Raw genomic sequence first — 26,911 nt, 5'->3', positions numbered from 1 at the left:
ATCCGCGCGCTCTCATTGGCCTCAAGACCCCTAGTGCCGCCCTAGCTTAGCCGCTATTGGCCTACCCCCGCCTTCGACCCCGCTCAAGTCACCGCCTTCACGGGCGATGGCCGTGGGGCGTCTTTGCCGCAGAGCTTTCTGGGTAATGCAGTGCGTCGCGGCGCCCGCGCCGCGGGGCCCTGCCGCCCCTGGACTACATCTCCCGACATGCCGTGGGGCGAGAGGAGGGCGCTCGGATGGGGCGAGCCCGGCGGCGCTGGGAGGAGGGGCTGCGCGGGGGGCAGGGAGGCCGTGTCCCGGCCGCTACCGGCCGCCGCTGAGGGAGATTCGCCCGCCCAGGGCGGAGCGCCGGGGTCGAGGGCTGGCAGGGCCCCGTGCGCGGGCCTTGGGGCCTCGGCCAGCCTGGGAGTAGCCACAGATTTGCGGTGGGCTTGTAAGGAGGCAGGGAGGTTCCCCCAGGAAACTGCTGCCGTGTTCATGTTTTAAAGCAGCACGTGGTAAAGCAGCCAGCCATACAAACTGCCAGTCTGATAGCGAGCAAGATTCTATAATAACTAAGCGCGTGGCTGATCAATAATTAAAAGCAAACACGGGTTCACAGGGCTTGATCTTGCTAGGCTACTCTGGCTGGGTTCGTCTGGGATTAAACCAAGCGTTTCTTAATCTAATGTCACGGAAATCCTACTTAGCACGTTTAGAAGCAAGCAATAGACGTTCTTCTGCCTCAATGCAAGTTGTGTGTTGAACAAAGGCAGGCAGGCCACATTTAAAGGCTGGGGCACTCCTCAGGGAGACAGCGACGAAGGAGAACTTATGGGCACCTTGGTGAGCAGCACCTGGCCAGAGGAGCGAGTGTGCTGCTGGCGTTTTCATAAGCAAGCATACACAACAGATAAGTTGTATTTAGCATTGCTGCATTTATTTCAACATACACTATTTGAGAAAAATATCACTGAACTGGAAGAGCTATAACAATTACAGAAAACAGCTTATAAAAAAAGAATCAAGGTGTCCAACGTGTGTAGATTACAAGCAAAAACTGAAAGACTTGACTGCACTCTTCAAGTAGCAGTTGCTGGGGAACAGAAATTTAGTGAGGGCTCTTCAGTTCCATAGAGACAGATATGACAAGATCCAATAGCGTTCACAGTTGTATGGTTATAAAATCAAAGTATCCTAGTTGACTTTTTCCACATTTGTTCATCTCTGATGTGCTTCATATTTCAGTCTTGTAACTTAATTCAAACAATATTATTTGAATTTTAGGACCACAGACTGAACCAAGCATGATAATAAGTAATCAAGAAGCTATTTCAGTGCTGTGTCTCTGCTGCTGTTACACTGAATAATTCCATACACATTTTTGGCAGGCAGCATATTAGTACTCTTTGCTGTGCTGCTGTAATACTGATTACAGAAACCAAGTACAGATATTTGGTAACACTAATATATTCCAATCAAAATAACCTGGTGAAATTCTGGGGTTTCAACCCCAAGCCCCAAATTAAGGTTGACATATGGGTGATTCCCACAGCCCTTCACAAAGGGGGGTGAGTTTGCCTTTAGGCTTCCCTCCAGGGTGCAGCGGCCTGGCAGGGAGAGCCACTGGGTAAATGAGCCCCGGGTGTCTGCATTAAGTAACCAAGGGTCAGGTGTCCCACTGAGGGGTAAAAGCTGGGACCACTTGCAGGCAGGGGCAGTGTCTGTCTGTGAGGTGGATGCACTTTGCAGAGTTCCCTGTTGGGGAAGGACCTCCCGCCTCCGTGGAACTGGGCTCCAGTCAGGTCTGGCTTTTGTAAACGTGAGCTGTGTAGAGATTCAGTATGTGGCTTCCTTGGTCTTATGTATTTGGCTTGTTGACTTGGTTGTCTCCCGTCCCTTCTATGAGAGACTGCATTTCACCATTTATTCCACCCATTGTTGGTCGTGCGGTGTCATTGTTGGGGTCAGTGGGATTGATGTCTATTATGTATAATCTGACTTGTTTGTACCCCCAGTGCTCACCCATGTACTGACTTTTTTGTATCAAATAAAATTTGGTTATAGGTTCATCTTTATGCTGGCTGTGTCCTTTATGCTAGGCCTGATAATAGGCAAATCCAGGCACCTAGATAATAAGCAAATTCTTTGACAGACACATGGCTTGTATATTCAAGCAACAGGCTTTGAGGGCATGCTTTACTGTCTGGTATTAAGCAACTGCTCCCCAGAGGAGCATTTGAGTGAAGATAGAGTGAAGTCTTTACCTTAGAGCCCTCCTTTGCCGAAGGTAGTATGTTCTCTTAGCTCAACTAGTATCTTGGGGGGAAAAAAAAAATACCCTAATTATTCTTCCATGCTTTTGGTGGTGTTGCTGTCTCATCTGGGTTTCTGAGCCCCTTTATCTCCTGCTGAGGGCATCATTTGAATGATCTGTTCTGGATTTAAACGATACCGAAGCCACACAGATGGTGGTATGGCAGGAGAAACAATGGCAGTAAGCCCTCTTGCTCTCCTTTTGCAACTCATTCACTGTTCCCAAGTACAAACCTGAGAGCATGCTCCACTTTGTCTGGCTGTATGTTAGGAAAGGTGTTGAAAACAGCATACTCTTCACTACACCCCAGCAGCATGTTTGATAGGTAATTCAGCTATTCTCAGAATTTACATGCCTGTTGTTGTATTTATTATTTCTAAAATGATCATGAGAATAGCATAACTTCATATATTCTATTTTGTTGCATTTCTTGTTTCTTCTGTTTTAGTACTGTAATCAATAGCTACAATTCATCCAATGTGCTTGACAGGAAACAGGAGAGCCTCAAAGCCAATAAAACAAGACCAATTTAACATTTTCACCTCATGACCCAGAATTGCAGCTTCCTCATTTTATAAGCACGTAAGTGAAAAAAGATTTAACTTCAGAATTCATTGAACATTCATTTCTGTTGGTGTAAAATAAGAGGTTATGTTTATAGCACAGTTTATACGTTTCTGGGAATAGCAATGACAATTCCTCCATACAATTTTTACTTTGACCTGTACACCCCATCCCATGCCCCCAAAAAAGAGAGCCTAAGTGGCAATAGGTTCTTCAGTTAAAGCCACAGAAAAACTATAGCAGTTAGTTCTATGCTTCATGTATTAACACTACAATTATCTGAAATTCTATTTTTAGAGAACTTTGTGTTTTTTCCTTGGAAATACTTTTTTTCGTTTTTTCTTTTAATTTGTTCACATGACCTTGGTGTCAGTCTGATTTTAACAACTTGGGGTGGTGAAAAGTTATTATGCCTTGCTCAGCTAACAAATTCACTGCGGAAAAACATATACTAGATTACAGCAAGAGAACAGGCCAGTTTGTGTATTTCAAAACAGCATAACCAAAAATGTATGTGTTTGTCATTTGCCCTTTTTACAGACTTCAATAATTACTGAAAGAATAAGTAACTTATACCATATGGTCCAGAAATAGCAACTCAAACATCATGAAGAGTGAAAATAATTTACTGTGATCCAGAAAAGACAACTGCTTACTGACAGCCTATAATTCATATACCAACAGAGCAGAGAGTATTTTCATGGAGTTCAAAAGCAGAAAGTTATCTGTGATTTCCCTTCACATCAGAGTTAGTCTTCCACACAAATTCATGCCATGTTTTGCAGTGGTCTCCATGAAGTGTCATGACAGGCCTTCTTGGGGTATCCCTCAGTTCTCTGTGCTGTAGTAAACTGAGATGCTCAGTAAATACCTTTTTCAATGAGTTAAGTGAGAACTTACTTATTCCATAGGGCACACAGGTGAGGAACACTATCAGGATTTATGTTTACCCTGCATCTTTAGTATAAATTTTGCAGATAATACGCTTGACACTGAATTAATGAATTAAGAGTTATTCCCAGCCACACCTCACAAAGGTGCTTTTTAAAGTAATTACAAAGAAAATGCTGCAGAAGAGGTGAACACAGGTGCTCAGCTATGAGCTTCCCAAAAGTTATCTGAGAAGGATGTCAATGTGAGGTAACAATCAAATCAAGCAGGCACATAGATTATGGTTTACTGGCCTCAAGAATAGAAAGATTGTTAGAGGAAAAAAAATACAGTAATGAAACAATGTACTCTGTTTTAGCTGTACCTTTAATCAAAATTTTGAGATGATATATGCAAGTTATTTATATAACCATCAGAATAAATAAATTTTAAGTATCTCTTACATTCTGTTTGGGAAGCACAAAGGGAAGCTCGGGGAAAATAACCACACTCTTTAGCCTTTGTTAGGAAAGTGAAGGAGATGCTGTAAGACAAGGTGAAATTACATGAGAACCTAAAATGTATTTTCTTATTCTCTCAAATCCTTTCCCTGGGTCTGTTCTTGCCTCTGTCCACCTGCCAGCTCTGACATTGATCAGGCTCTTGCTGACCCAGACAAAAATTAACTTCTCTTCCCCAGGGGTAGTGAGTTCTTTCACAAAAAGGCCTAACAAGAGTTATCACCAAAGCATAACAGGTATTGAAAGGAAATGGGTAGGAGAGGGAAAGGAGCTCAAGCTATATGGGACAGAAATAACTTATGGCAGTATAAAATACATTACAGTCTTTCACTTGGGAAAAAGGTTCCAGGCATTTCAAGACTGCAGAAAATCTTGGATTACTTTTGTGAACTCAGAGGATGAGGCAAGACTTAATGTCTCAAAAGCAGACTCAGGCTATTTTATTTGTCCAGGATCAAAACTGAGTTTGATGGTATTGTGTGTGCTATGGTATTAGTAGCAGAATAGAAATATATCTGAGAAAAGAAATTACAATGAAAGTGCTGAGCAAATAATACAAAGAATATAGTAAATATCAAACCTGAAACATAAAATAAGATTAAGACAGAACAGAGAAGAGCAACAGATGCCTATATAGCTCTTGCATACAAATAAAAGCCTGGCCCAATTCAGGGGTTCAAACCAGTTTTACATAGGAAGGTGCAAAAAACCCCCCAGATGCCATGTTTTATATCATGTTAGCATTTTAACAATAACTGGGGAAAGGAGCCATTAATACAGGAAATTTCCCTATTTCCTATATTTCCTCCCTGCCTCCACATGGAGGCATTTAGATATTTAATAATTAGAAAAATCAGCCATAAATTTAAAAGCATAAAGAATTATCAACAGCTACTTTCCTACTGCCATTAACATTTTCAGGCTGTTTGTATCAACAACTGGCTGATACATACAAAGTTGCTCTTAGTGGGTACTTGAAGAGACTGAGTTCAAAGGAAGACAAGCTACCTTCTCACGAAGGTACTGAAATGATGCAATCTTCAGTATAATTGATGGGGATAACATCAGCCTTTGAAGAAGCAGAGACAGATGTCCTATCCAAGGGCTGGCCACTCAAGGACAGGTAACAGCATTCACTTACATCCAAGCAAGCACAGAATCTGAAAACAGACTGAGGTAGGGGAAAATGCTGGAGACTGATGAATATTTGCATTTCTCTTTAGACACAGTGCAAGAGCTAAAGCCCCAGGAAATGCAGTAGTAACCTGATCAAAGTAGAACTTGTTGGAAATGGTAGGAAGATGAGGGGAACAGTTCTGGCTCAGAGACTGACATTGAAAACAGCATCCCCTTTGTTTACCCATAGACATTTCCACTTGCAACTCAGATTTCCATTCCACAGCAATGCAGCTCTTGTGAAGATCACAAAAAACCCCTACTCCCTGTATTGTGGGAGGCATAGCAACAGAGAGCAGCACTTACACAACTAAACTAATTTCTGCAGCCATGAGAACTCTCATGCTGTTAGGAAAATCAGTTTCTTAAAGCATTTCTTAACACCAAGAGCTTGTACCACAGCCAGTATTGGAGAATACTGATGAGGATGCACAGCCTCATCTTATGGCACCAAATACAAAATCTACCTTGACTATGAAGTATCATCACTGATGATACTTAATACTTAAAGATGTTCTACCTGCTTAACAGATGAAGGGGAAAGATCCCAGCCTCTTCCAACTCCTGAATACATCAAGAAAAACCCTCAGAGGCCTCAGTTCATCCTAACCAAAGTGAAGAGCAATGATACTCTGCTTCTGGGCCTTTTGAGATATACCATCAGGGTATGATTTGAACACTGATATCAAAAGCCTTGAAGGCAGAAGAGTAAGACAGAGCTGCATGGTTTCTTGTTGGTTCAGCTTTCTTTTCCAGGGGCACTTTTCCCTTCTTACCCATTTGCGGTTTAAAGGGCCTACAGCTGGAAAACTTCCAATGTACTTACTCCTAAGTTTAATGCAGGCACATTGTGATATGGTATTAGAACAATACTGGTGTGAGTTGCCAGAATGAACCAAAGAAGTGACAACATAGAAGTCTCAGATGGTAGAGATTTTATACAAAAATAAGAAAAGGTAGCTCATTAAAAATGTTTGATTACACAAAACTGTTTACATCCAGCAACTAAGCAGACATGAAATGGTACTAAGTGCACTTTGCATATTGTATGTGTCAGTTACAATATCCTGATAGGCACAAGGTATCTTTTACAGTAAAACTAGGAGATTTTCCTGACAACAAGAGTTTTTCCAGTGCTCTCCCTCATTCAGTATCAGCTGCAACAGTGTTTAGAAACTCCCGAGACATGGCACAAAATAAACATTGTACTTCACTGCAGATAGTATTTTCTCATAAAATATTAAAGATTTAACAGGCTTACTACTAAGCACTGGAAGTTATGAACAAGGTATTACATTTTACTCTCAACATTAAAGGAAAGACACCTTTCACCAACTCTAAGCTATTCAGCCCTGGCAACCAGGTCCATTCAGTGAAAGTGCTATTATTCTGTGCCTAATCACAGAGCAGACAAGGATGTCTCCTCAGCATGTAGATAAAAGGGATAGTCTATCATCCATAACTGCATAATGTCTCTGACTGAAAGCAGTCATTTGGAATTGTTTCATGCTTGACCACTTTCAGAAGAATCTTAATGCTGCCCAGGGAAGACATTACAGCAACCTTCTTCAGTTGGTTTTCTGCGGCTGAGACCATGACTCTCCCTGCTTTCCAGGTACAGTAAACGAACACCTGCATAAAACTATCCTTTAGCTGTCAGAAGCCAAGTACTTCTGGCCATTTCTTTTGAGAGTATGCTTGAGCTAGCACCACTGCTGGTAGCACCAGTCCTACCTTTGATCCAAACCATTACCTCCCTACACCAAAGCAAAGCTTTATATGCCTGTGAAGACTAAGAGAACTGAACCTGATTAAAGCCAGCCCAGCCAAGAAGAAACAAACACCTCTGCTTACACTTTGTTCACCTTTATATATATATCCATTTATATACAGATGAGCAGAGAGTTTTGTCACTTATCAGCTCTCCTCCTCTCAATATCCCTCTGAGTTCTAGTTCTATTTCTGTATGTCTATATACATAAGTTTTAAAGCATTATTTAAGCAATTAACAAAACTGAAATGGTATTATAGCTTGTAGAACAAGATGCTGTACTCTGTTTTAGCAAAAAATTACAGAACTTGTCTCTTTGGAGAGACCTGTAACATGCCTCCAGATAACAATTCAGAACAGGAATAAAGTATGAATTATGGATCAGCTCCTGGAAAAGCCCCTCTCAATTATAAGCAGAGCTTAGAGACCTGCATCAGTTATGGTGCCCTAAAGTTACCTGGTGTGAATCCAAATCCGTTTCTAGCAGCAGCTTACTATGTTGCTATTTACAGTTACATGTATGAGCTCTAATGCATAGCTTTAATTCCCTGGCTACAAAATATTTCAGTTTAAAAATCTAAAACCAGGAGATCAAAATTATTCACTGCAGAGCTGGCATCAGCAGCAAATTTATGCTTTGCTGATGCAATGAAATCTTTTCTCTAAGGTACTTAGAAATCTTTATAAAGTTACTATTTCAGACTAAACATTAGTCTTACTTGCTTATAAAATACTATCTTCCTTAATTCACATGCCACAAATATCCCCCGAAGCTGGATAGGATATTAACTTTGAACTTAGTAAGCTGATCCATCTGATATTCCCAAGTCTAACTTCAAAATACCACACAGCAGTTCTACATGCATTGTGGCAGCAAGTATCTTTTGTTATTTAACATTGTACATTTTGGTTTACTAGAGCATTGTTTGAAAATGCAAAATACTCATGTCAACCTAATTTAACACAGAATTTTGGCCAGAAACCTACAGTAGCATGGTTAAAGATGAGAGTCTTAAGCCTGAAATAATGCTGATGATTGTGCAAAGAAGATCACATTTAGAGTCAAAACTTGTTTCAGTTCTAGTACATCTGCTTTAACAAAGCCATCTGTAAGCAGTTACAGTTAAGACTGTATAGATAATAGGGTATATATTTCAATACTCAATGAAAAATTGTTTTAAAATAATAATTTCTGTAACGTGGCTACAAGAGAAAGTTTTAAGCAAGACTGATTATCACATCTCTCAGATAGTGTGGTTATTCCCCCATTTTAAAAAGAGTTTTAATCCACCCCAGGAGTTAAATTTTTAATTTTCAGTTTCTTTGAACATTTTGCTCAGGTGTTCAACTAGTGCTACAAGCTCAGGGTTTCCCCCAAGTGATTCAATTTGTTTATAGGCTTCACATTCAAGCTCTTTCAATGTATTTCGAGTGTACTCAAAGGAACCCACATTTTCAAGGTAATGTACACAGTATTTTTTTATATCTATGTTCTCTGTCCTTTGACGTAAAATGTTTTGCACCTGAGTACTTTCGGGTCTTGACCAAATTGCATGAATGGTTGGGAATGAGAACTTGCCCTCAGTTAAGTCTTCACAAAAACTCTTGTTTTCACTATATTCTTTGGAGTGCAAGTTGGCATAGTCATCTCTTATTTGGAAGAAGAGGCCAAGTGTGTTAAGAAGTGGCTTTAAGTCTTTTTTGTAATTTGAGAACAGCTGCATGAGGCCTACAGCTAATCCAAAAAGACCACCTGTCTTTTGCAGAACCATAGCTTTATATTCAGCTTCTGTAGGACAGGTGTAAGTATCCCTCCAATAAATATCCAAGCCTTGACCTTTATGGAGTTCCAGAAGTTGACGGGTAAAAACTTTAACAGCATCTGGATGATCAAGGGTCAAAACCTTCTCTAAGCCAAGGAAATACACATAATTAGCACAGTTGATTACAGATGGAATTCCATAGATACTGTGTGCCACTGGAAAGCCCCGTCGTAGCTTTGAGTTATCTTCAATATCATCCACAAGTAGGCTTGCATTGTGCAACATCTCTGTCACTTCAATTATAACCTATTACAAGAAAAGAAAGTTATTAAGTCTCCCACCATAATTTAACCTCTGGTTTTGCAAAACTTTATTTAAAATTAATAAGGTTTTAAAGAATTATCTATCATTGAGGTTCCCCTTTAGACCACTTGCTTTTACTGTCAATACAGATTTGTGATTCTCTTCATCAGCCAGTTTGCTCTAAGTCCTGGATCATGTGGTCTCTCTTGTGTAATGTTTTCAGCTTCAAAGTGAACTTACTGAAGTATTTCACCTTGCATGCTCCATTGTTGCTACAGTTCTAAAATATGCCACTGTCTAGGAGTCATGCAGTAACTGTTACTAGAAACATGAATAGGGGAAGAGAAAAGTAACACAGTGTTGGGACAAGTTTAGACTCACTAACCTGAGATCTTCCTAAGTCAGTTCTTGAGAGTGTCAGGTATCATCCATTAACACATTTATCTTAGAAACCTTGTTTTGATAAGCAGGGAGAGTTCATCTTTCTTTCCCCACGCTTTGTGTAGTTATTTTCAGTACTGAGCTCTTAAGGGACAGACCATTCTTTCTGAAACGTCATTTGGAAAAATTCTTGGCAAAAAGGTAACAGCTACAACTTCTTTTGGGAAGTTCCTACGCACTTACTACTTGTTACTAGGTAGACCAATATCATACACCACCTGAAGTACACAAACTTAAGAACATCAAGCTTGTAGCTGACTGCATTTGACTAAAAATTAACCCTAACGATTCCAAAGCAGGACAATTCAACAAGAAATGATGAGTTTTAACACTATATACTGTTTTTATTACACAACTGCCATGGAAGGAACAGGTATATTCAGTACTTGCTTAAACGGAAATAAATTTAAGCACGTAAAACTGCACACCTCATGAACTCACTGCAAAACACCCCTGATTAAGACATGATTTGAAAGCTAATGAACCAGTTACACTTGGTGGCTACAAACATCACACTCAGTCAACATTAATTAAAACAACTGCTTCTAAAAAAATACTAAGGCCACCATTAAATAGTGACAAGTACCTAGTATTGGGTATTCCTAGTATTCCTATTTGGTGGGTGCCATAGCAAGTAGTAAAAAGGACTTCACAGCAAGCATTTTCTGGAGCAGCAAGCCACCCTAGTGTTCAGTGACTACTGTCCCAAAGATTAAAACCCAAAACCCAGCAATCTAATTGTTTGTCTAAGATATGACTGCAAGAACAACCTACTTAAATAGCACTAATGACTCATCTACCAGTTAGAAGTGAGCCCTACTTTGACCTGTAAAGATATGTTGTCGCCCACTGATTTTATCAGAGGACAGAATTGAAAGTAAAGAGCAAAAAAGTTCAGACAGCAGAAAAAGCTTATTTATAAAACAGGAAGTAGCCTGAGGAAATGAAGAGACTGATTTTCATAACAAAAGCTGAAGAACCAGTACAGAATCTTACACTTTCTTACAACCTCAGCCTATCTAATCAGTAGCTGCTGCACTATCACTTCAACACAGATTTCTACCTCCTTACCTGCAATACCTTAACAATTTGCTCTGTCCTGTACTAGGCCATTTCAGTGCCTTCTCAGAAGAAAGCTCATCTGCTAAACCCAGTGTTCTCTAATTCAACAAGCTGAGTGTCTCAGTGCAGCATCAGATGGGTACTAGAGATGCAGTAAGTTGGGGGGTGGGGAAGAGATAATTTGGCTGAGAAAAAAGTGAAATGGTGGCAGCCAATAGTGAAATCAACTACCAAGTAGCCTCAACTGTATCATCTAAACAGGCTACATGAAGATCTAAGGCAAAAAAAAGTCCCATAACCAGTGCCAGAATTCAGATTTTTACTATAAGAAATACAAATAGCAGGAAGGGAATCAGGCTGCTGGACACCTGGGATGTCTTAAGCAGATTACAAGAGATGTCAAAGATGACTAGAGGTGGTCCTCCAGACTTCAACAAGCTTAAGTTATTATAATTAGTACAAGTATGCACAAAATCATTAATAATTGTGTCAGGATGCAGGTTAAAAGATGACAGGGTCTTTTGTTCTCAAATGACCTGAAGAATAAAAATATTAAGTTTTATCACAACAGCTTAAGTGGTAAAGGAAACATTAAAGCATTGTTTTTCTTCATAAAGATAACCAAAACAAGTGGTCTAAGTTTTCAATAATGCTTACATGATTATCAGTTTAAAGTTGACAGGTAGAACTGGTAACTTCTGTTCAGAGGCACTGCATCTTTAATTTAGTATAGTACATGAGAAAAGATGGACCCATACTGTCACAGGTGCTCAGCAAAATAGCGAGAGGCAACAGTCAGACTGCAGCATAAGAAATGCTACAGAACGGACAGAATGGAAAAGTCTGTTATCATGGAAGGGGTTCAGCACAGAAAGACAGGCCCTGAGAGGCTGAAGAATCCACATCCTCAGATTTTCAAAACTTAGCAAGGCCCCCAGAAGCCTAAAGTAGCTATGAAGAAATTCTGCTTTAAGCAGGGGGTTGTCCTAGATAATTTCTAGAAGCTTCTTCCAGTTTGAGTTCTGATCTATATTAAGACTAAATCCATGCATACAATACACAGGTTGCTATATAATACATTTTACTTGAGTATGTAGCTGAGCACAAAGGGTAAGATGTGTCTAGCTGGAAGCCAGAATAAATCTGGCTAAAGATAGAGACAGGTTGAAAAAATAAGAGTTACTAGATGAATGCAGCTTCTTCCTTCATTGTGTAAATGACTTAAACCATTTTGTTACTTGAGGACTAGGAAGTAGCCTCCTCTCTTAAGCCACCTAAAGACGACTCCACAAATGCAAGATACTTCTGTCAACAATTTATGAAATTAACTAGGGACCAGCTGAGTAGGAGTCAAAAAACATAAGTGGTTATTTTAATTCCTTACATTGTCTTGGGCACAGGGAATCTTTTGCACTCCCCATATCCAGTTTAGCAAAACTGTTGGTCTATACAGGAAGATAATGTTTCATTTGACAAGACACAGTTTAAATACACAGCTACAAATCTTGCACAGATCTGTCCAACAGAAAAGCAAAAGGGAAGGAGAATTCCCAGTTTTATTCTTTTCATTAGGGAGTGAGGACTCTAGACTGTATGATAAACCCACAGTTTTAGGTCCAGAATATGAAGTGCTCTGTGAAGTTGATTTAACTGCTGTCTGTTATTCTTGTATCACAGCCATAAGATTTTTATTTTCAACCACTATATTTGTGTAGTTTACAAGGTAACTGTCGAGCTTCTTTCGTAAGTAATTTAAAACTCTGTTAATAACTGAGTGATGTTAAGTGGGTAACAATGGTAGCTGCTTATCTATAACTTAGAAGGTTGAGCACACTTGGAAAGAACTAACTGTTCTACATAAGACAAGTAATTTCTTTAGTGTTACATCACAGTCAAAGCTTTGCCCTAAAGTTGTTTTCCTGAAATTTTGCTTTAATATATTCAGAAATTAGTGCATTTAAGATTCCTGATCATTTATGCTATGTTAGAGAATTATCTGTTATCAGTAGTCTTGGAAGAAAGATAACAGCCCTTTAAAAATAGTTAGCCAGTACCTGTATTTTATCTTGTGGAACATTCAGCCAGTGATTAAAGGCCTGTGACAGTTTGGTTCTCACTTGCTTACCTACAATAAAAATATTATAGTTCATTATTAGGGCCAGCAGTTTGTCTTAACAACAATAGCTGACTTGAGAGCAGTAAACTGATCAGTGTGATAACTTGAAAGCAGAAAATACATAATAGTGTGTAGCTTATTTCCTCATTGTATAAACATCAGTTATCAGCAACTTCCATTTTAAACATTTCACAGTAATAAGCAAAGCACATTTACCAGTTACTGTATTTAGTTGTGGCAGTTTAATTAGTAAGTGGTAGTGGTCTTGAGAATGTTGGTAACCTGTACAGATCAGCTTACTACATCTGAAAGTAAGCCCTAGTTTGCCAGGCATGTTGATTTTGTATATATACAGATTAAGAAGTTTCAATTATGATTCATTATTAGTTGGAGATACAGATATTTGTTGAGTATCTATTTCCATCCATTTTTAGGTCTTTCTCCTGTAGTACTCTTCACTTGCTATTCATAATTTGTAAAACAGGAAAGTGACATTTGATATACTTAATAAATAACTCTTAACAAATCTGAACAGAACATTCCAAACAGAATAGAACTTTCCAAGAATTCAGACATTTATACCCGAAAAGCCTACCTACAAATAACAGGATTTGTTCTGCTTTGGCTAATTCTAGTTTGGTGGAACCAAGCAGTCACCCTGTTTCATAGGAATGAAAGATCAAAAATCCAAGTTCAGTGTTAAAATAAGCATTACTATTAAACCAGATAAGATTAAATCTGCCTTGTAAAGTGTAATGGAAGTTAACCTATATGCCTATAAATTATTGATGCCAGCTTTCTTTAATAAATTGCCAGAAGTCATGTACAAATTCAGTGTCTACTGATGATCAATATGAAATAAAGTCGACCCCTACAGACACTGAGACATTGCTGCTTTTAACTTTGAGAAGTTCAGCTACTTACAAGATCTCTGAATAACTGCAAGACAGGTTTAGACAAACAGCTCTGCATACGTAGCTCACATCAACAAGGCTTCTGGAAAGAGTTTTACATAAACTTCAAAGCAGTGTGACTTAGACAGTGGGTTCCATACCCAAAGATGTAGACTGAACACTAATGTAGACTTGACCTAATGATTCTGCAATATTAGTCCTCACATTGATGATGCATCTTGCCCATAGCACTGAGGACATCTCTACATTTGATTCTTTCCCTAAGGCTTCTCTTATCACTGTGTGACCAGCACATACAGAACAGAGTAATAAAAATGGGTAGATTTAGCAGTTTTATACCCTGGAGAAACCAGACTAAGGATTTTGCCTTTTCTAATTAAGTCACCACCAAGTTAGCAATAGCATTGTGGTTTGGGCTCTGTAGCAAGGGCAATAACCTTCCTTCCTGGCTCAGAGGGCTTCAATTTTTGCCTCAGTTCTCAAAGATTTCCACTGTTTCCTATCACTGCCATATTTTAGTTTTCATCAGAAGAGACTAACGAAAAGGTGTGTCTTCTTTCCTCTAACAGCTTTGTCCTCTGGCTCTGTCCTGTACGAAAGGGCACTCTTACCTGGGCTTGTGTTCTCCATTTCTGCTTTCTGGGCTCAGTTTTAAACACTAACAGATTTCTGCAGAAGGGAGGGATTGTTTTGTGTCAAATATCAGAACAGATATTTTAAGATCCTCACAGCAGGCTTTCTTTCTATCAGGAAAGTACATAACTGGTTCTAAATTATTTTTTCAAAACCTGTTTATTTAAAATTAATAATTTGCTGACTTAGAAATTGACTATTTTAACACAGGTAACCAGAATTCAAATTTAAATTCAAGATTTAGAGTACTACCCAAGAGTTTAAAAACCTCTTACATTAACTAAGGACTACCATTAATTCAAGTTAGACCAGCTTCTGACAACATCTGTAGATTGTAACACTTCAAACACTGAGACTTCCCACCTTTCCTCGATGTGGTTAGACCAGATTTTAGCCAGATTGGTTCCCTGATCTGACTCACTGCACAACTGTGACCATAAGTACTGTGTAAGGGGAGGGTCAAAATAACCTGCATCAGAGGTTCAATATTTTATTTTAAAATAATGGCATAACTGAGGAGAAATTTTGCTCAAAAATTGATAATAACTGTTACAAACATCTGCCAAACTACATGGCTTGCCAGTTAAGTATTAACAAGTATTTCAGTACATCCATAAAGAAAACTAGTCAGATAGTATCACATTAAGGAAGTGTACCTTATCTTCAGCTCTTTATTCACTTCTAAATTACATTGATACAGACAACACCTACTTTTTTTTAACATTAAGCCGCTAATTCTGTTTTTCTGAATGTGTTTCCTAGAAAATATGCTTACAGAATGCTGGATGTTCAGCAACAAGTGTTATTTCGTCAGGGGGAACATAACTACTAGCACACACTCTAAATGGATTATTAACATGCACAATGGATTTAGCCACTTCAGTTCCTTAGTACAGGCAGCATTTGAATTGTTAGACTTGTCTACCTTGACTAACAAGGCTGTCTAGACACTGACTATTCAAGGAAAAACCACTACCTGCATAGCAAAGCATTCATCTTTCCTTTTATAGGTGCAGATTTGCTTGCGTGAGCCCCTTTAAAGGACATTATTTCTACATAAATGTTATTTTATCTTGTTCTGAAGTCAATTCTACCCAATTTACTTGATATTACAGTAATTTTCTGTATGCATGTTTTATGCCTACAGCCATGCTATGATGGCAGAAGACCAAACCCCTCTAATACTGGTCTCAAAAACCTAGATGCAGAAGCCTCCACTCCTTAATACACCTCTCTTCTCCCCAAACTAGAGGGGACAACAATCCAGGGACACTAGGACAAAAGTAAAATGAGTAAAACTTAACTCTGGCAGAATTATACAGTTTCTTCACTGTCATGTGTCACTGCTCTGTTAATTATTCTAAGCAGACTATTGTAAAACTGAAGAATATAGAGGTCTGACTTCCAAAATTAGAAGCTCTTCCTACTGTATAGAGCTATAATAGACATTACTGCACCAAGCTTTTCTCAAAGTTATGCTAAATGCATTTGGTTTAATCTACTTAAAACCTCAATATGACCCAAATCAAACAGCAACTATGGGAAGATTTTCTCCTTAGTAATGCCAGAGGTAAAAGGTGAGGAAAAAAAATATTCAGAAGCTAACAGACTAACACTGACAAAATTCCTTCTACAGATAAGAATGTAAAACCCTTATCCTTGAAACAAAGATCAAGTTAAAGATGCTGTACTGAGGACAATCCCTCCCACCCCTTCAGACAGATAAGATGCTTCTCAAAAAAAGAAAAATCAGCCTGACTTACTTTCTATATACGCAATTGTTCTTGTGACAGGGTACAGACCTAAAACCCACAGACCTTCAGCTCTGGACAGGGTCCTGATTAGTATTTCTTCACTCCTGCTGCATTAAAGTGACCATAAATTATGCCCTCAGGGCAGCACCCCACTTACAGTGAGGGTACATAAAAGGGCTAGAACAGCATGGTAAAGAGCAGAGGGACTATTAACCTAGCCCTCATTAGAGTCTCACTAAGCTAATTCACCTCATTACCCCAGCAGAAAACTGTCTGCTTTTTGCTAGGTTAGCTTTCTGCCAGCTTTATACTGAGTCAGCTTGTGAAGTAGATCTGCCAGAGTTAGTACAGGGTAAGCAGCAGATGCTGAGAGCCAGGGGAAGGGGGCATTCCCCTTCTGGAGGAAGCAAGCTACTGTATTACCTCAGCTATATTGTACACTTTCATGTTTAGCTCTGTTTTCTGATGGATTAGGGTTAAACAGATAAATTCCCCAAGCAGACCTCCCTACACAGCTACAAGAACACTATAGCCAGCATAAGTGAACTGCAGGAAGAGAAGCAAAGAGAGCAGCCATATACACTTTTAAACCTGGGCAGCCACTTATGACAGATCAAGGTCAATGTAGATTTGTTTAGCTTAACTCTTTCAAACCCATTCAAAATGGGGTTAACCTCTCCAGGGTTGTGATCCTGATTTTTGTCTTGTTCCTTCTCCTCAGGATCCTGAATGCTATCATCTCATGGTCCCTGCAGTCAAGGTTGCCCTGGTCATCATGTCCTAACCAATTCTTTGTTGTTTCTAAGTGTGAGGTCCAGCATAAAGTCTTCCTTCATTAGCTCCTTTATCACTTGTGTTAGCAAGTGATCACTAGTGCATTCCAGAAACCTCCTGGGTTGCCTGCTCCCTGCTCTGTTGATTCTTTTACCAGATACTAAGGTAGCTGAGGTCTCATGAGGACCAGGGCCTGTAAATATGAAGCATCTTCCAGTTGTCTAAAGGCCTCATCTACTTCTTCCTGCTCAAGTGGTCTGTAGCAAAGACTCACTATAGTGTCACCCCTATTGATCTGCCCTCTAATCTTAACCCATAAACTCTCAACAGGCTTATCTGACCTAAGGCAGAACTCCATGCAGTTCAGCTGGTCTTTCACATAAAAGGCAACTCCCATTCCTTGCTATTCCAGACTTCCTTCCTAAGCAGTCCATACCAATACCTCGGAGGACTCTAGCTATGTGAGCTATCCCACATCAGATACCCCAATAAAACTGCAGCCCTGCAACTGCCTGCAGCCATCTAACTCATCCTGCTTATTCTCCATGCTGTATGCATTTGTGTAGAGGCACTTCAGAGAGGCACCCAATCCTGCAGATCACCAGAAAAAGTGGGAGCTTCCCCCATCATGTTGTTCTGTTCACACTTCCTTGTTTGAGTGCATCCACCTGGGATGGGCTGCCTTCAGGTGTCTCTTGTCCACATCAGCCTACACCCATTGTCTGTAAGTTTACCATTTCCTTACTTGACTGTGTGTAGGCATTCCCCTCTATTGTAATTTCTACTTTAAGTCCCTTGTCATCAAGTTGCTCAGCCTGTTGGTAGAGACACTTTTGCTCTGACTTGGGTAGGTGGATGCTATCTTCTCCTGGTAGTCCTTGATCTACAAAGGGAGTTCCATGGTCATAAAACCCAAATCTCTATCAATATCAGCTGTGCGACTCACTAGCTGTGGACAGGCAGGATCTGTCTGTTCCTCTTGATGGTGAGGGGAAGGGGGTTGAGGATCATGGAGAAAAGTCACCTGGCTTCCTGTGCCCTTGGCCCCCATTCCAAAAGCCATGCTTGATAAGCTCCAGGCATCCCCTTGCTATATCCTAATGTGCTCAAGAGGAAGAGCTGCAGGGTTAAGTAGTCAGAGGGTGAAACACCTTGGCAGTCCCTCTGTAACATCCCTGATCAGTTACCCACAAGCAGCTAACTTCCCTAGGACAGAAGCTCAGAGAGCTCACTACTATAACTTGCTGCTGCCACTAATGCTTTGTTGTATACAGAGCTTCCAGCCACGTGTCTTCTTCCAGTGCACTAAATTTATCTGACAATTATACATCTGCTCAAGGAACAGGACCCTTTCTCCTGGTGCTAGAAGCCATCAGCTCCCAGCCTTCACCACTGTGGGAGTATGTATTTCCCATCCTGATATACACAGACTGTTCCTGCCGCTCCTTCAATATACCTGGAGGTTTCAGGCTCTTGCACAGCATGAGAAATTACAAAAAGCAAGACAGCGCAGATGACCCGCTTCTGCTGCTCCTTTGCATGGTGACACACATTTTCCACCACAGCACACCTTTTAGGGGCAGGGACATCACTTTCTTCTGGTCCAGTGGATGCCCCCAGGCATCCCTGCAGCTCAGAACCTGGAGAGCTGCAGCCTCTCTCAGGAACTTGACCCAAGTTGAGGCCTCTGATGCACCAGGTGTAGTTGTGCCAGTGGTAGGGATCATGCCCTGCAATGCTTACTTACCTCCTTCACCAAGCTGGTCAAATGCAACAACCCAGTAAAAAAAAGCTGAAAAACAAAAGCCACTCTTGATTGTTTAGCTTGTTGAACAAGCCCAGGAAAGGCTGCAGCCAAGACTAGAGGGACATGAAAGGGAAGATGCACAGTCATCAATGGGATCAGAATCTACCCCTTTCAATAGCAAGCTGTTTTCTATGTCAGTTTTACTGCAACTGAATCTCCCCATACTCCTTAGTGCTGCAAAACAGCTACTGCTGTTAACCCAGCCATTTGGAGATAAAAGATTCATCATGTGTGAATCAGGCCATTTTTGAGACAAACCATATTGGAATTCGTGAACATTAGTCCTATTTATTGCACTTTATTTACAAAACTGAAGGACAGAATACTAGATTAAGCAGAACACCACTATAAACTAATATTGCACTGTTCTACTACAGTAAGATTTTACAAGAAAAGTTAGTTTCAGAAGGTATGTTCTCTCAAGCACTAAATTGTTACTGAAGGAATAAACATTAATCACCATACTAGCAGTTAAAATAGTCACATAGTAAAAAAACCTTAAACCTAGTAGCTTCTATCCTAGTGCTGTTGAAGTCAAAGAAACAGACAAGCTTAGCTTCAGTATCACCCCCAAACTGTTACTATTAAAAGTCCCATTTCATTAATGGGAAGCAGAGTAATCAGCTTCAGTGTTGAGGAATTAATCCTTAGCAGTTATAAAAATTTGTGTTCTTACACCACAGACATTACCAGGCACTTTCTTTTTCCCAAACAACCTTAATACTGTTACACAATCCCTTTTTATGTAAACAAAGTCTGATATGTATCTAAGTTCTTTCACGTTCTCATAGGTTACTAAACCATCTGGACAGTTTGTTTTTTAACTAGTCTTAAAAGATAAGCAAGTGGACTATTGTAGGGCCACAAGTGTATGTATTTGATACTCAGACAAGCTTTCTGCAAGAGCCTCTCAGAGCTCAGGCTGATCCAGCACAAACAGCTCCTTGTCCCAGATCACTAACAAGACAAGAGAAAATTAACTAGACAAGTTTTCAGCAGGTTGGGCGATTGATACTACTTAATCATTTGGCTAGCAAGCTGAGAACTGGCACCAGTTAAGAAGCAGGAGAATATGCCAGAAGCACAAGGAAGATGGAATGAAACTGCCTCTTTAAGCTCAGGCATCTCATTTGGGCTCCACCCTAATTATGAACAGCTAACATATGCCCAGTTTTTTCCTCTCATCCAGAGTTGGCACTCATACTGATTCCAAGGTTCACACAAGTAACTGCCTCCTACTGATCTGTACTTGGCATAGCTGACTTTGGGCAAAGCCAGTGTTTCAGAAACAGTAAACATCTGGCTATACAATTGCGAACCTTCACTGCTTAACCAGTTACTAGGTACAAGCTTTCCACAGGTACACACCACTTTTACCTGCCTGGTTTAAGAGAAGTCTTCCCTTTTGAATCACATCATCACTTCTGCATAGAAAGAAGAGTATCTTATCTCTCACCTTCCCCAAAAGATAAATTAAATAAACAAGAGATCAACATGTTGAAGTGGACAATCAGATTTATGATAGTTTAGCAGGAGAGGATGTAAAATGCTTGCACTGTCAGTAAGTAAAACATCACCATAGAGTGATCAAGGTTGAATTCACTCAAAGTATAGGAATTTAGCCACAGGAGTCAAGGTGGGAAGGTTAAGCGTATATCCTAGATGCATCATTTAAAGCAAAAGCTAACTGAAGAGATCAGTCAAGCACTTTTGACCATGGAAGCTTTTGGGCATTTTTTGCCTGTTGTATATTTCCTACCAGGAAGCTGAGCTTCTTTTGCTAGTACCTACAATAGCTTAAAAAATAGCTAAAGCAACTAAAGGTGCAGAGGTGTTACAATATACTGTGATTATATGAGATAATCTAACCAAACAAAAAGTACACTTAAAGATGATGTTGGAAGAAAGTAAATTTCTTCAGGACCAGCTCTTAGAAGGCTCTTCGGAATATCGTAGACTCATTCTCAAGGTAGCTCCCTAGCAAAACCATCACCCAGTTCAACATAGCCAAATGGAATATACTGTAAAGAAATGGGAAATTAGTTTTCTGGCATTAAAAAGGCATGGTACTGCCAAATTCTTTCCTTTTCTTATTTTTCAACTCAAGTAGTGCTAACTGCCAAGTCAAATGAAATCACTAGTGTAGACAAGACAATCCTGGCTATTTGTAGAGATTAATAATGAAATTTATTATACACAGGTAGAATGAATTAGGACTTACAAGATCCACCCTGCTGATATACAGGTCTTGTTGTAGATGTGCAAAAGCCACTTACTTTGTACTATGCCTGTAATTCATTATGGTAGTTGTCTAGACAGAAGGTCTTCTACCCCAGTCATATAATTTAGGTCAGAATTATTTTCCTTAATATTTACCACATTTTGTACCTTCCTTAACTCCACCAATATGCAGTATAAGCTGGACAGAATGCAACCACACAATAGTTCAAATGACAAAGTTGTTCCACCACCATTTTTACAAAATTAGTCACTTTGATAGCTTGTATGGTCTTCCTTATGCTTTAGGTGTAAAGTAAAAGCCAGAGCAAAAAATCTGTCTGTTTAGTCAAAGAAGCTTCCCAGAGGCATATCCATACAGCAGTTCTCTATCAAATTGCCTCCCAAATTCTACTAAAATAGGTACTGTTCAAGAATGAAAACTACATTTGAATGTGATGCTAGTGACCTGATACCACACAAGGACTGGTTGATCCTCTGGAAAGTGAAGCAATCCAGGGACAGCCAAAATTGGCTGTAAGAACACCTGGCTCTACAAATACCAGGGAGAAGAAGTTACAAAAGAACAAGACTATTAAAAAAAACCCCAAACAACCCACACAACTCCATTGAGTCCAGTATAGTCAGCAGATAAACACAGGGCTGACAACGTTTTGTTCTTTAAGAATGGGATCAAGTCTTCAGTACTTGCCCTTACCAGTTTTAAAAAGTAGCAAGTCAGCTACTCTGAATGGAGAGCAGAGTAACTGAACTACTACTTATACTGCAACAGACTCAAGAGCTCTTGTACCAATCTCACTAAAAAGGGTGGTTCTACAAGACAAAGAAAAGAACAAATTTTGAGAAGTGTTACTTCCAGTTACTCTTAAATCCACAAATCAAGAATGGATAAACTTATTGGCTTATACTTCCTGAGACAAAAGTTGCTATAAAAACAATTTTTATATTTAAAAATCAACACAGTACAAAGAAACTTGCCTGGTAGTTGAAGTAAATACTGGTATGGCTCTAGGATTCTTTTAGATGTTTCATCCATCTCATCCATTTCTTTATTTTGTGAGAGGTAGTTCACTGTTAAAGAAAGTGTTATTAACACTATTTAGATCAAAAATAAGGGAAGTAAAACAGATGCATACAATTAATAAAGCCAGCTGACTTCAAGATTAGGTGCAAATATTCCAATTCTGAACATGCCACCTTTAGTCAATACTACCTTCATACATAAAAAAGTTTTCCGGATGTCATTTAGAAAAGAAACAAGTATGTGTATTAAATACAGGGTTTTTTTCATTATTCATAAATAATGTTTAAACCAAGTCCTGGACTTTGTTTGCTCTTTTATATGTATTACTTACATGATAAAGTATCTAAAACATTAGCATTCCCAACAATAAAGCTTCACTAAGTCTTTAGGGAAGACACTCAGCACATACAAAACCTCATATGATTAATGTGATTAGACCTCCCTAGATGCTTTCCCCATACAAAAGTGGAGATGCCTAAGAGCAGAAAATACTCCTCACACCAAAGCAACCTAAACAAGTTGAACACTAGCTTCAGCCTTCTGATAGAATTCCTCAGTCCTGTTTTAAAAGGCAGAACAGGAATATACCATTTTCTTACCTCTGTCTAAGCATACAGTCACCTTTACACTTTCCTATATACATCAGACTCTTATGATCTTTTAGCATCCATTCCCTACATAGCTCAAAAATTTTCTATTGATTATGTTTCAGTTCACATACCTTTGGTCATCTATATCTGGATTTTTTTTCAGACTGTTTTCTAGAATAGATTTTCTGTCCTTTCACCTCTAGCCCTCCTTACTGCACTGCAGATGCAGCAGCTCAAAACAATTCTTCTAATGTCATTTTAAGACAGGAACTGCAGCAGTAGCATAAAGTCTCATGCTACTTCAGCATCATTTCTCAGCTACTTAGCTGTGTACTTAGCTGGAAAGGATGTACTTTTTGCCCCCGGAGAAACTGAATAGTTATAAATATGACTTTAAAATAATTATTTTTATGGATAATTTATATAAGTATGGATTGAATCGTTTTTAATGTAGGTACACTAAGAGGAGTGTTTAACGTGAGTGGAATAAACCGTGTTCCACACTTGCCCAAAATAATCCAGAAATACTTTCCCATCAAAAATGCAAAAGAACAGCGTTAAGATTACTGCTTCCACTTGAGCTACCTGGACACACTGGTATTTGTCATCATTCATCGTGACCCTTCCCCTTTCAGTACAGCTCAGACAGTTCCTGTCTACTCCCATTTTCACCACACCCTTAAGTATTTGTAGCAGTCCAGACTTGGAAACCAATCTGCATTAATAACTAGTTTCCAATCTTAGGTGTGGATTAATTCCTTTATTCATTTCACTGCGTATGTTAACCAAATGGATCAGCACTTCAGGGGCAGGGAAGGCTATTTAAGCAAACTCAGTTGCCAACAGAACGCTCATAAGACTTTCCCTTTTGGGAAACCTTTGCATAGTTTCTTAGCAGCAATGCCACAATAAGGAATACAGCCTTTCCATCCTATCCCATGGTGTGCCAGCAGAACTAGCTGACAGGCCACACAGTAATCTAAATCAGATTTGACACCCTTGACTCCCTGTTTTGTTTTCAGCTTCTGGGTAGAACTGAAGGGATAGGAACTGCTTTTAAGCCGGTACTGCCACTGAGAGTCAGCTGTCAAACTGTACCTTTACATATCAAGCGTAAGTCTCAAAGGACTTTGCTGAGGAAGTGAAATCAAAAAGATTATCACAGTCCACCTCCAGATGTTTTAAGCAGAAAGAAGCTGGTAGAGATGGATATAAGGACATACTATCAACTTAGCAGCTCTCCTGTGACTATTATTTGTCAAAAAGCCACACAGATGGTTTAGAATTGAAAATGCCTAGCTATCCAACATAGCTGGGAAGAGATGTTAGGGTTGGAATTGCTTCTCTTTAAAAAGTTACTGCTTAAAAGTTTAATATTAAAGTTCTTCCTCTCCCCTCAGGTAATTAGGATGTTTCTTGCCTGTCTGTAGGACACTAAGTCAATATCAGAATCCCCAACTAACTTGAAATTCACTAGTATTACACAGCATCAAACTAAATATTTGCATCTTTTGGCAAAAAACTAATAGGAGCCTACCTGAAATGCTGCTTTGCTTATCACCAGAAAATTAGGTGTGCACTTCCCCTAGAAGTCCCAAGATTTTATTTTTTTTTAATAAAAGGGAAGCAAAAAAGTAAGACAAAGAGTGAATGGTAACTTAGCTTAAATCACTACAGAGTTCAACTTTTCTAGACTGCTATGCTACCTTTAAATGAAGTGATAGGTAACCTCCTCCACTAAGGAAAAGAGAAACAGTCTGATTGTTCATCAGACAGCTACGTATTTAATACACCCACCAAAACCAGAACAGTGAGCAGAAGCTCCCCCAAACTTACACAAAGAAAGGGACACTTAAAGCAGTATGTAAATGATGTTGCTTATAAAGGCCTGTAACCAAGAATACGACATGAGACTTGTAGTATTACTCCTCTTCGACACGCTTGGGAAATGCTTGATATTAAGGGTTTCCTGCCTAGATGACTGACCAATTGACTATGGAAGTTACACTGTTGCAGAAAGTCTTCTCAGCAAAGACATTTAGAGGGAAGATCTCAGTCAGCACCTCCTAATAAAAAGTAGAACTGCCAGGAGTTAAGCAGTAAATGAAAGGGAATGCAAAGCCTTTTGTTAGTGAAAGTGCAAGAATTGATTACACATACAAGGATTAAAGCAGTTAAGGCCATTTTGCCTTTCAAACCAGTGCACACATTTCAATTTATGCATGACTAAGTTATTTTTCCAGTTATTTCTCGGTATCCCCACATAAGCACACAGAACAGCTGTTATGGGCACAGGCCATGCCATCACAGAGAGCCCCCAGAATTGTTTCAGACTGCAACAAACCTCTCGATCTCTTTGAAAATACACAAGACACTAGATTAAGATGGTGACACAGGCTTCCATAAACCAGAACTACTCTAAAAATATACTTGAAGCTGTGATCTGGCCTAGGAGCTTTCTAGAGAGGATGCAAATAATATTAATTCTAGGTTACACATCAAGAAAAATCTTCACTTTGGAACTTTGTAAAACGGCTTCTCACCCCATCCCTTCCAACCCATTCTGCATAATATTCTCTCCCTCCTCCAAATTAGGGGAATACGATCACTGAAATTGTCCGGGTTAAATATACAGATGGTATTTTAAAAAGCAATGTTCTCACAGTGGCTCCAACCACTGTACAGTTTCACAGAAAATAAAGGAGATCCACCATAGGAGCAGAGAGCCATAAGTGCACAGAAACCATCCAGAAAGTTCCTAAATCGGCTCCATCACAGGATTTAGACCGTGGAGACAGTGGTTTCATTGTAACCAGTGAAAAAGAAAGCCCCAGATAGGGGGATGTAAGAGTGAGAAAGTGAGTTTCAGAAGGAATACACAGAAACTGCTCTGAATGTGTATTGTTTCAAAAAGGCTATCAAGGCCCTCAATCCAAATGTGATTTGGGCAGGATGCTTGTCACCTTAGTCCACATTCTCATTCTAATTAACCAAGTCCTCTTTACAATCCTTCGTAGGCTGATATCGAACAAAACCTTGTATTCAGCTTAAGGGTAGGCAACTTCCCACAAGTGTAAGGATAGTCACGCACTTTCCCCGCAGATGCAGCTAAGTAAACAAGCAGCTTTCCACAGCTCCAATTTCAACACTAACGCCAGAACAGCAATAACACAGTATTGATGGAATTGTGCTTCGATTTTAATAGGATTTCCAGATACAACGGAGCACGAACGCTACAGAAGCCAGACAACACCACCTGGGCTGTCAAACTCCTTGCGCTATGCTGTGACGGGTCACAGGCAGGGAGGGATTTTAAGCTGCAGGCTGACCTGAAGACAGAAAACGAGCAGGTAGAAACCATGACTACTCCTGAATCGCTTCTCAGATTAAAATTGCCATTCTGTACCCAACTTGTTGGTAGCTAACCCCCGCCCAAGACACCAGTGTCAAACCAAAGGAAAGCTAATTAATTTTCCAGAGCTCAACTTAAGAGATGTAAACGCGACGGAGGTGGCAGAGCCTCCCTAGCTGCTTCCACAGCTCCGAGGCGAGCAGCCCAGCCTCGCCAGCGCCATTTTAGATAAAGCGAGACCGAGAGCCGAGGGCCCCTCGCTCCCCCTACGCGCCGTCCACCCCCATTTTCTGATCTGCGCTGCCGGCAGCCGGGCTCGATCGCCGGGGAGGGACGCGCCGCCCGCCGCCAGTCCGGCGCAGCTCCAGCCTCCCGGCGCTCAGTCAGCCCGCCCCGGCGGCGACGGCGCCGCTGCCTGCCGGCGCCGCCCAGCACTGACGGCGGCGGACGCCGGCTCCAGCCCCCCTTCTCCCGCGCCCCTTCCCGGCCCCCTTCCGGGCAGCCCGCCAGCCCCTCCTGGGCGGAGCGGCCGCGGGACCCGCTCCCCCCGCAGCCGGGCTGGCCCTCGCCGCCCGACCCTGCGCGCCGGGGAAGGACCGGCTCCGCGGAGGAGGGCGCCCGACCGGCTCCGCGGAGGAGGGCGCCCCCCCCCCTCCCGCTTCCCCCGCCCGGACCCGGCGCCAGACGACGACAGCGCCTACCCCCAGCAAAGGCCAGCTAACGGGCACCCGACCGCAGCCCGGGCGGCCGCCGCTCACCTCGCCGCCGCCAGCCGGAGCCGCGCCCCGCTTCCCCGAGCAGCCTCCGTTCGCAGGAGTGGCGGCGGCAGCGCTCGGAGCGCCGCCCCCTTCCGCTCCGCCGGGCGCCACCTTCCCCTCTTGGGGGAAAATGCGCCACCAGCGCCGCACCGCGCAGGCGCCGGCCTTGCCCCCCCGGCTCATT

At 40.8% G+C, this 26,911-nt stretch overlaps 2 protein-coding genes across 6 annotated transcripts in view; both read right to left on the bottom strand.

The window, feature by feature from the left end:
- The window catches only part of TBCE (tubulin folding cofactor E), a 51,265-nt gene extending 24,440 nt beyond the window's left edge, over positions 1–26,825 (bottom strand). The window contains exon 1 of the mRNA XM_074896764.1: positions 26,728–26,825. The gene's annotated coding sequence lies outside the window, so the exon portion shown is untranslated. The remainder of the gene's footprint in view (positions 1–26,727) is intronic.
- GGPS1 (geranylgeranyl diphosphate synthase 1) lies at positions 898–26,854 on the bottom strand. Of its 5 annotated transcripts, none has more exons than XM_074896775.1 (4): positions 26,728–26,854; positions 21,982–22,074; positions 12,822–12,892; positions 898–9,267 (listed from the first exon to the last, which is right to left on the bottom strand). In XM_074896775.1, the coding sequence occupies exons 2-4, from the start codon at positions 22,046–22,048 to the stop codon at positions 8,506–8,508; spliced, it is 900 nt and encodes a 299-aa protein (XP_074752876.1). In that variant the 5' UTR covers positions 22,049–22,074; positions 26,728–26,854; the 3' UTR covers positions 898–8,505. The 5 variants fall into 5 exon arrangements, with proteins under 5 accessions (XP_074752876.1, XP_074752877.1, XP_074752879.1 ...); XM_074896776.1 differs by having other exon boundaries at positions 26,671–26,775; XM_074896778.1 differs by lacking the exon at positions 26,728–26,854 and adding an exon at positions 25,874–25,933.
- Between the last annotated feature and the right edge of the window lie 57 nt (positions 26,855–26,911).

The sequence above is a fragment of the Athene noctua genome, chromosome 1 (genome assembly GCF_965140245.1).
Source record: "Athene noctua chromosome 1, bAthNoc1.hap1.1, whole genome shotgun sequence".
Classification (NCBI taxonomy): Eukaryota; Metazoa; Chordata; class Aves; order Strigiformes; family Strigidae; genus Athene; species Athene noctua.
The sequence above is the reverse complement of the archived record's forward strand: the minus strand, read 5'-3'. Positions and strand labels throughout refer to the sequence as shown.